Source organism: Silurus aristotelis (genome assembly GCF_946808225.1).
Source record: "Silurus aristotelis genome assembly, chromosome: 9".
Classification (NCBI taxonomy): domain Eukaryota; kingdom Metazoa; phylum Chordata; class Actinopteri; order Siluriformes; family Siluridae; genus Silurus; species Silurus aristotelis.
The window spans coordinates 7,969,555-7,980,116 of NC_139582.1; the positions used below are offsets into that span (position 1 = coordinate 7,969,555).

Here is a 10,562-nt window from a genome sequence, read left to right on the forward strand (position 1 = left end):
GTCTTTGGCTGTTTAAATTGACTGTAAATTGCCACCGTATGAGGCGATTCAGCTTCTCGTGGTATCATCAGGGGCTCACAGAACCATATTTACATCCACAACAAGGGAATTGGTGAGTCTATGGGGTCTGCTGGTGATTCACTAATAATGACATAATCCCATTGGCCACTATGTCAATAGGATTTCCGACTTTATTTGAGGAAGAATTTTATCCTGGATCTGAGTTTCTCCTGTTTTTCAGCTTCTTTATTTCCCTCCGTTTTGTCAATTCACTATGCAATGCTTTAAATTCAATGCTTCATAAGGTGACAGTGTGTCTTTCCTAATATCTTATTGTGTTCACACATAACTTGATAAGTAGTAATTTATTTATTATTATTTATTATTAATTGCATTCGTTTTTTTGTGGAAAGTCTTGCATGTATTTACAGTATCTCACAAAAATATGAGTACACATTTTTACGCCCGTTTCAGTAGATCTTCTCAAAGGACAATACCATAGAAATGAAACTTGGATATATTTTATAGTAGTCAAAGTGCAGTTTTTATTTCAGTACAGATTTACTGCCCTCTGAAAACAACTCAACATACAGCCATTATTGTCAAAATAGCTGGAAACAAAAGTAAGTACACCCTAATTGATCACAGCTGTACGTTGTGTAACCATGCAAAGCCACATGTCCTATTCATCATGTTCATGTTTTTGTCTGCTTGACAGGACACATTTGTGTATCTTGTATTAGACCAGTTCAAATTTGGTGCGTCGGGTGCAATTCTCTCATAAATCAGACGTCTGAGTGCTGTCAGCATTGCTTTAGAGGTCGCAGAAGTGGAAGGTCTGCTTGTCAGTGCTGTAACAAGTCAGTTTGCAGGCTGTCGTCCCAGAAGGACTCAAAAGAAACCCGCAAACTGTTTGCTGAAGATGACCAGTCCAAGAGAATGAATTACTGGAACCATGTCCTGTGGTCTGATGAGACTAAGATAAACTTGTTTGGCTCAGATGGTGTCCAGCATGTGTACTGATGCCCTGGTGAGGGATACCAAGAAAATTGTGTCTTGCATACAGTCAAGCATGGTGGTGGTGGTAGCATCATGGTCTGGGGCTGCATGAGTGCTGCTGGTACTGGGGAGCTGAAGTTCATTGAAGGAAACATGGATTCCAACACATACTGTGACATTCTGAAGCAGAACAAGACTTTAGAAACTGGGCCGAAGGGCAGTTTTCCAACATAATAACGTCCCCAAACACAACGCTAAGATGACAACTGCCTTGCTGAGGAAGCTGAAGGTGATGGAGTGGCTAAGTATGTCTCCAGAACCCTATTGAACATCGGTTGGGAATCCTTAAGCGGAAGGTGGAGAACCGCCACATCCAGCATATTGACTAATCTAAAATATATCCAAGTTTCATTTCTATAGCATTGTCCCTTGAGAAGATACTAAAATAGTTACTGAAATGTGAGGGGTGTACTCACTTTTGTGAGATAATGTATATTATAACCCCTTTAACAATTAGTTACTGTTAAATTCCTGCGTAAAAGTGACCATGTGAAGAGAAAATGGGATGAAAAGAAACAGAAAGCACTTACTAAAAGTTCTTTACATCTGGTGTCACATACAGTGGTGTCTGTAAAAATACATGCTGTTTATGACCAACTTTCTTTACAAATAAAAGTGCCAGGATGTACAAGTATGCACTCACTGCAATAATGTTTCTGTAAACTGGACCACAAAGTTCTAGTGTTATTGGTCACTATGTAAGCACTATGCACCTATGTGTTGTATTACAGTGTGAACAACACCTGAATCCTACAGAAAATAAAGGGAGACAAATGGAAAAACAGAAGCTTCTGACCTGGCCTGGTTTAATGTCCATGTATTGTAGGACCTCTTTCAGCAGAACTGGAGTGTGTGGTTTATGGTCAGCCTGTAAAGACGAATGCTTTGTGCTTCTGCTGATGCGGTCTGGTGTGAAAGGAGAAGAACTGGAGCAGAAACGTTGAGGCTGGTTTGGCTTCTTCCAGAAAAGGCTACGAGCACACTTGTGCCCTCTCCACTTTCCACAAGACAGGCGCAACAACACGCCATGACAGAAGAACGTCATTTGGAAACTGAAAACGGAAAAAAGAAAAGTTTGAATCTAAAACCCGAGATCTGCAGAAATGAAGGCTGTTTTTACAGAACATCATGAGCAAATAAAAATGCATACAACTGTACAGAATACTAAGAACACAAACCCCAAATGACATTTTTACAGACTTGTATAGTTCTTTGCTAATCAGTGAAAAGAGTCGCACCAACCATCTGCTGATAATTAAATGTAGTAACATTTATTATTCACTATATTGATTCATTTACTATAGTAACCTTATTTACCACAATTTAAGGAATGTGTTCAAACTATATTTACCATTAATGATTAAGTAATTCTAATTTATAATTTTATTTAGAAATCAAACATCCAACATGAAAATAGGAATAGAATATAAACATTTAAATTAAACAAATACAAATAAAATATATATTTAAAAAAAGCTAAACTTTTTTATATTTGACATCGCTCTTGATTTTTACAATGATTTCAATTAATTCGAAGAACAGCACCAAGGTAATTATACTGTTGTCAAGCTCCTTTTGTGTTACCGGGATGGTGGCCACTTTAACATAATTGCAATTACAAAAACGGTAGATTCGGCAGATTCGGTAGATTGTGTCGCTGTAATCTGTAATTACATTGTAATCTCTGATCTCTGGGTTAAGTGCAGAATACAGGAAATAGAGAAAGAAAATATTTAACAAACACTGATATCTTCTGTAGCTGTCACTTTTAATATCAAAGTCTGGCTCAAATTTCCTGAACATAAATGTTTGCATATGGAAAGTGGTGCTTTGACCTCTTCAATGGTCCAGATTTCATTGGATGACAACTTAATTTATCACATTCAAACATCTTAAGGTTTGTCAGTGTTTAGAGTAAACTTCAAAGCTTTAATTTCATTCAAATAAAATACAGAAGGTGAAAAAAATCCATATGAACAAAATATTGAAAAAAACATGTATGCAGTAAAACACACACACACACACACACGCACACGCACACACACGCACACACACGCACACACAATGGACCGAAAATAATCTACAGCGCCTGACCACGTTTTAAAGTGTTGAAGTGCTTGATTTATTTACAAAACAGCTACTACCATACTTCAAATGCCGTTTTAGTCAAAAAGGTAGAACAAAAAGCAGCAAAAATGCTTCTAAGTGCGTGTAGACTTCAACATGGATGACGCTGCATTTTTCGACAGTTACCAAGTAAAGAATTTGAGCCGGAGTCATCGCAAAAGCAGGTATCTCAAGCAAGCGCCCATAAACTGATGCTACTCCAGTTCAACCTGGTGATGCAGGACAAACACTTTCTAAAGGGCAATTAATTAGACAAACACATGACTAGTGCAGGCTGAGTCATCAAAAACTCAGTTTGCAGTGTTTTGAAAAGTGGTGGACAGTGAGGAAGTAAATATAATCTACTTATCATCAGCAAACAGTTCAGCATCAGTTAAACAGCAAGCAGAACATTAGGAGAAGATTAAATGATGAAGGAAACTCGTGACTCTAAACAGCACCCATGGCCTTATTTGCGTGAATCTTTTTTTTTTTTTAAGTCGCAATAAATAACGTTTTGGGCACATGATCATTTAAATAGATATCAATCAGTGTTTGACTCATTAATATAATTCTATTAATAGACTGGTGTGCTGAGAGCAACATTAGAGTCTTTTCATATAAACTGAATTAATTAAATTCAAAGTATGTATGTGTATGTGACAAATAAAATTTGATTTGATTTGATTTAAGAAAGAGAAAAATTATAGTAGGAACATTATAGCCATAATCATTCATGCTAGATCTGAAGGCAAATACGTTTGAACTGTTGCTCAAGTGAAAGTTTAAAGTGAGCACTTATATTTTTACTGGTCATATTTTACAGTGTATCTCAAGTACATGGTTTGTGTACTTCGTCCACCACTGGTTTCAAATCATTTTCCTGGAAGTAATAAATTCTTAAACTAAAATGTGATTCTTGTTTATTCAGTGTCTATTATAATGGTGTCTATAACGCTAGAGGACACTAGTCCTTAGCCCTGTCCGCGAGGACACTTGTCCTTAGCCCTGTCCGCGAGGACACTTGTCCTTAGCCCTGTCCGCGAGGACACTTGTCCTTAGCCCTGTCCGCGAGGACACTTGTCCTTAGCCCTGTGTTTTCTGTGATTTGACTTGACTTGACTAGAGGACAGGTATTAAACATCTGGAAAGCACAATATGGATTTCACGTCCATTTGAAAAGCTCTTTAAAATACACCTACACAGTGGACTATTTCATCTAACTTTAATTGACCCAGTGCACAAAACAGCTCTACTTTTTATAACCTCTAGCATCTCTTTTAATATGCAGCTGTCTCAAGGACGGATTGTGTCCTAAATTATTTGTTTTGAAGATGCTTATGGCGGCACACTAAATAAATATATCAATAAAAATCCATGCGAAGTGTTGTGTGTGTGTGTATGTATGTATGTATGTATATGTGTGTGTGTGTGTGTGTGTGTGTGTGTGTGTGTGTATATATATATATATATATATATATATATATATATATATATGCACTCCATATAATAATAAAGTGTAAAAATGTGTAAACTCACTATCTACACAGCTACAGCAGGAACAAGCAGGGGACCATCACAACACTCGGCAAGATGCAGCGGCATGTGTTTTCGAACTGTGCACCTTTGAATTGTTCCCGGATGCAACGTGTACCGAATTCGCGTTCCTACTGCATCCGGAATATTTTTTATTTTATTATAATTATTTGAAATCCCTATTCCTTTCTTTAAGCGTTTTACACGTCATTTTATGTTTTATAAATATTTAAATAATCTTTTACTTTTCTAAGGCTCTAAACTTTTCATATAAACCATAAATACGGTATATCAATTCATTGCATAATCTGTCTCTTGAATATATACTTTACGTTTTATTAACTATTAATGACGTTTTGTTCATTTTTACATCATACTTTTAATTATTTTACTGACGTTGGTCGTGGCTTTGACGTCACGGTGTTGCAACCCCAGACCAAAACGGGAGGCGTCACGTGACGTGCTTGCCCTCTCGTCCAATCAGAAGCCGCGGCTGCTGCGTGGCTTGTGTTTGAAAAATTTCGCGCTGATAGTTGCGCCTGTAAAACCGTGCGCTCCGTTTACACTGATATGTACTGCATTAAATAACCACTTCCGCGCCTTGCTGTGGATTTTGTATTTGTTCCGAGAGGTAAAAACTCTACGTTGTTTTATAAACGTAAAATGAAGGCTTACTGTCGTGTGAGAATGTCACCTATGTTAGCTAAGTAGCCATGAAGCTTTCCATTGAAGCTAAGTCAAGCCATGCTAGCTCGCTAGGATGCTAAGAAATAGAGCCAATGTTTCCTACGTTTAAACGAAAGAAGGGAAGATTTTAAATTAAATAATTAACTTACAATTAAAAATAAAATTTGTGTCCTGTAAACTGTGAAATAATGATTGTTGCTTGCATCTGTGCAGCTCTTGTAGCTTCATGTACACTTTACAATAAGGCCGTCTAATTATCTGCACGAGGCCCTGGTATTGTCAATAATAATAATAATAATAATAATCATTATTATCAACAACCTTTGATTATTTGTATTAATCCATTTTAATTTAGATTTCTCTGTAACGGAGTTAAAAGAAATGCAAAAGTTTTAACCCCATCACCATGCTTAATGAGTGAATAAAGGTTCATTACACTTCATTTCTATATCAATATAACTAGATTGACAGTTGTGGGGGGAAAAAAACATTTTCTATTGAATAATTACTGTATAAAATAAAAACATTTCATAAAATAATGAATGTATTAAAATAATAAAATTATATAATAAATAAATGTAAACAAAATAAAAATTAAAGATTAACGGATCGACAATCTAGAATATAAGGCATGTAGAGTGCACAAACTTTTGCACGCAGCCGTAGGTCAGTGTTATTTATCAGGCTTGCGAGTGTTTGATCTGAAACATCGCATCGATTGTATGATCTGAGGACTCGGATTGTGGATTGCTCAGAACGTATCCATACTGCAGATGTTTTCGTTCTTCATCTCATCATTGTTGTTCTTTTTTGTTTCAGTGTTTAAGTAAACCAGAGTCGCCATGTCGGCAGGAGAGGTGTGCAGCCACGTAAAAGTGGTGGTCCGTGTCCGCCCTTTCAATGCCAAGGAAATGGAGGGAAACCTCCAGAAGGTGGTGCGTGTGGTGGACAACCACATGCTCGTCTTTGACCCCAAAGTGCAGGAGGTAACGTTTTTCCGTGGTCAGAAAGCAGGAAACAGGGATTTGAGGAAAAGGGTGAATAAAGACCTGAAGTTTGTGTTTGACAACGTCTTTGGGGAGGATTCGACGCAAATGGAAGTGTTCGAAAACACCACGAAGGGGGTAGTCGATGGAGTCCTGAATGGCTACAACTGCACAGGTGAGACGTTTTAGCTCCAGACTGAAAAAAAGATTAGACCGTCAGAACTCGAGTGGTCGATTAGAAACACAGAGATATGCAGGTTGTAGCATTCAGTACAATATGATCTTTCCAGGATATTCAGTACAATATGATCTTTCTGAAGCTCTGCTGATCAATCTGGGATCTTCAGATAAATACCATGATACTTTCAGGTATCAGAGCTCTAAGTATTGTTTATCTCGTAGTGGTCCTCTAGTGTGATGAGAGTCTGTTTTAAAGGGAACCTATAAACACCCTAAAACACACTTCATGTTTTCGTTGAAATGTTTGTGCTGCAGTTTGAGAGTCTGGTGTTTATTTGTTTGTAGGGTCACAAACTTCTGGGAATTTTCAAGCCTTACCTTGGGAATAAACTGGGAATTTACAAAATTGCAGGTTGCCAATAACAAGGAACCTAAATACACTTGACAAAAAGAAATCTTGCAGGATAATCTTAGATAAAACAACCAGATTGAATGCAATTTCTGTTGAATTTCTACTCATCCCATTCATCAATCACATGCACATGCGCATGTAGGGGCCACACCCCCTACATGCACTGTGCATCCCTCCATAACATAACACACATCATTTCTTGGATCCTGCACACACGATAATGTCACAAAATGTCCATCTCGCTGAGCATTCACATAAATTACCTAAAGATCACTTCACTTTGGTATGCTATGTGAAAGCTATTGTGCAACAACATTGTACTAGCAATTAAATCAGTCAAAAAAAATTTAATTTGTATTATTTGGCATGTCTGATTATGACCAAGCAAAACATTTATATTTGTATTTGATGGTTTATATAAATTCCCACAAACTTGTAATTAATTCCCTTAAAATCCAAGTAAATTTCCAACTTGGCATATTCCCAAAATTCCCCAAATGAAATGTTTCTGGAAATTTACCAGCCTTTTTCACACCCCTTTGCACCCTATTTGTTAGTAAATGATGTATTTCTGTTATTCCTGTAAGAAGTTACAGAAACACTCAGAGGAAGCTGGCGATCATGGTTTATTTTAACAAATCCACCGCTTTACCAATAGACCAAAAAACTTATAGGGAATTGTTTTATGGAGTTTTATGTTGAAATAATGAAATGTATTCATAAACATATAATTATTTATTATAAAAATGAAATGTTAATACAGTATAGTACTGTATACATAAAGTAGCATTTTTGTGTGATTACTGTATAACGTATAGGATAATGATTTAATGTTGCAGTTGGACAGTCTGAAAGACTAAAGCAGTGCATTACAATCTTTAAAAAGACGTGGTTTCCAGCTTTCATCACTTTCAGCAGGTTGTCGAACGCCATTGTGGATAATGTAAAAGTAAAAGTGGACAAAACAGGTTTCAAGTCAAGCCAATTCAAACAGTACACAGAGAAACGCAACAAGATTCCTCCAGCTGCAAGGTGCTACATAAGACAGCACAGAGTTACACATGATAACACTAAATGAATACATACATTCGGAAGACACCAATGAAAAAAAAATTCTTATAAATGGTGATCTGCAAATCAAGCGGAGATTTTTTTTTCTCTGTTTAAAACCCTATTTGGATTGGGATTTAATTTATATTGGGTACTAGGGCAATTTTGTACCTTGGTGCTGAGTTTTATTGCACTCTGAGGTTCTCCTGCTAGAAAATTCTGGGTTGATCATTTATTTATTTATTTTTTATTTATTTTTTTTCAGCCTAACTCTCCCCCCTGAACATTTTAGTCTCATATGAAAACTTGGAGGAAATCTGCACAAAAAGCTAGGGTCTCTTCTTTAATCCACAGCCTCTTTGACTTTTGGAATGGCCTGTGATCAAATGGCTAAACGATCCCTTGATAAAATAATCAGAAATCCGAACCGAGCTTAATACAGTTTTGTGTCCTGTGTTTGGGTAAGAGCTGTTCAGTGAATCAACAGCACGTTTTTATGACATGAACGCAATTTTTTTTTACGTCAATGGAAAACACAACAAACCCCATGAAGCGTTTCACTATCAGGTCACTATAATAAAAGCTGTAATCTCATCACTGCTTGTGTATACAGTGGACGGAAGGCCAATCTGCAATCTATCGATCGGCCGAGTGTAGTGCTACATACGTAGTGAGAGAAATGAAATCGAGTACCTTTTACGTGATTAGTTTCACTCTGAACGCAAGCTGCTATGATACATTTTTCTTCTTTTTTTTTTTTTTTATATATATATATATACCCTTTATAGGTATAAATGTGCTTTCCGGACTTTGCAGAGGCACTGATGTGCGTATAATTTGCACAATTACTGTTTGAGAAAGCAAGAAAGAAATGTAAGAAATTGAAAGACCTAAATGATCCGACTGCAGGCATGCGAGTACACGCCTATGTTAAGACTAAAAGGCTTGAATTTGGCAACCAGGGTGTAGTTTAATGCTTGCCATTCGGTTTTCTCCTACACGCATGCTTGATTTACTTCACAAATAATAATTGAGCAAGTGCACTGACTCAAGACTCATCAGACTCATTGTAGTATTCTACAGTGACTGGCAATCCCTCTAGGGGCTCACATGTTTGGGCTTTTGATGGATATATGTTTGTGCTTTGCATGTGAATGCAAGCTAGAGAGAGTGAAACAGTAAGCGATAAACTACAGGCGCTATTGGTAGGAATGCTGAGAAATTACACTATATGAACAAAAGTATTGGAACCCCTGACCTTTCCTGCCATTTGTGGTTCTTCACCAAACTGTTACCCCAAAGTTGGAGGCTTTCAGTTTAGCGGTATTATATTATGTGTTAGCGGCCGGAGCAGCCCCTTTAAGAAGGTAGCGGATGGAGGTAAGACATGTGACCGAGGCATCATGACGTGCATCAAGAGCAAGTTATAGACAGATGTGGCGGAGAGAATCCGGTAATTTTCCAAAATAAAACATCGTTCAGAATCAGATAATAAATAAAACGGAAATAATGTAAGTTATGTATTCTTTCTGTGCGGTTCGGTACCAATTGACCCACGGACTGGTGCCGGTCCGGGGGTTGGGGACCACTGGTTTAGAGGGTCTTTGGATGCGGTAAAATAAAATTTTTGTATTCCAAGTTACATTTTTCACTTGAACTTGTAAACAAAAACGTGTTCCAGCGTGGCAATACACCTGTGCTAAAAGCAAGCCAATGAAGATACGGTTTACTGGTTTTAAGAGGAAGATCTTGAATGTCCTTCTATAGAGCTCTGAACTCAACTTTACTAAACACCTTTGGGATAAATTGAAACACTGACTGCGCCCCAGGCCTCCTCACCTCACCTACATCAGTACCTGATTTTAACACCCTTGTGGCTGAAGAACACCAATGTCCACAAGCACACTCCAAAATCTAGTGGAACATCTTCCCAGAAGAGTGGAGGAAATTATACGAGCAAATTTGGACTAAATGTGGAATGCACATAACAAACTTATGACCAGGTGCCCACAAACCTTTAGCCATATAGTGTATTTCGTGCTTTTCTGTTCAGTTTTAGATGTAGTGAGAACTTGCATGCAATATTGCATCAGAGGAATCGTATAAGTAGTAGGATCAGGTTTTTTTTAGATTTAGTCGTGTGCTGATTAGACAGGGGTAATGGTTTTATTCATACTTGGGCACCGATTGAAATATTAGCCTTATGAATAGTATTTGGGGTTTGTGTGGGGTTTTTTTTCAAGCAAGAAATGTTTCATGAAGTTTTTCTTCACATCAGTGTACATTTATTGTTATTTTAAATGCAGAACTGTTCTACCATGTGCAGGTATGGATTTAAATTAATGACATTGAATGTAATTATTTCATTAAAGCCATTGTGTGTGTGTTTGCGTAGTGTTTGCTTATGGAGCTACAGGAGCTGGGAAAACTCACACCATGTTGGGCAACAGTGAAGACCCCGGTGTAATGTACCTCACCATGAAAGAGCTATTCAACAGAATGGACCTCATTAAGGAGGAGAAAGTCTTTGACATTGCTTTCTCCTA

General features: G+C 37.4%; 2 protein-coding genes across 4 annotated transcripts in view; one reads left to right on the forward strand and one right to left on the reverse strand.

The window, feature by feature from the left end:
• mettl15 (methyltransferase 15, mitochondrial 12S rRNA N4-cytidine) overlaps nucleotides 1–4,819 on the reverse strand; it is a 91,510-nt gene extending 86,691 nt beyond the window's left edge. For all 3 annotated transcript variants that reach the window (XR_014534974.1, XM_083550043.1, XM_083550042.1), the window contains exons 1-2: nucleotides 4,705–4,819; nucleotides 1,856–2,111 (exon numbers count right to left, since the gene is read on the reverse strand). Coding sequence is in view for 2 of the 3 variants with exons in the window: in XM_083550043.1 (XP_083406169.1) it covers nucleotides 1,856–2,104 (249 nt within the window). In the remaining variant the exon portion in view is untranslated. The remainder of the gene's footprint in view (nucleotides 1–1,855; nucleotides 2,112–4,704) is intronic.
• Nucleotides 4,820–5,203: 384 nt separating this feature from the next.
• Nucleotides 5,204–10,562, forward strand: part of kif18a (kinesin family member 18A) — a 32,027-nt gene continuing 26,668 nt past the window's right edge. Inside the window, exons 1-3 of the mRNA XM_083549772.1 lie at nucleotides 5,204–5,332; nucleotides 6,208–6,549; nucleotides 10,412–10,562. The exon at nucleotides 10,412–10,562 is cut by the window's right edge and continues 7 nt beyond it. Coding sequence (XP_083405898.1) covers nucleotides 6,231–6,549; nucleotides 10,412–10,562 — 470 coding nt within the window. The 5' untranslated portion in view covers nucleotides 5,204–5,332; nucleotides 6,208–6,230. The remainder of the gene's footprint in view (nucleotides 5,333–6,207; nucleotides 6,550–10,411) is intronic.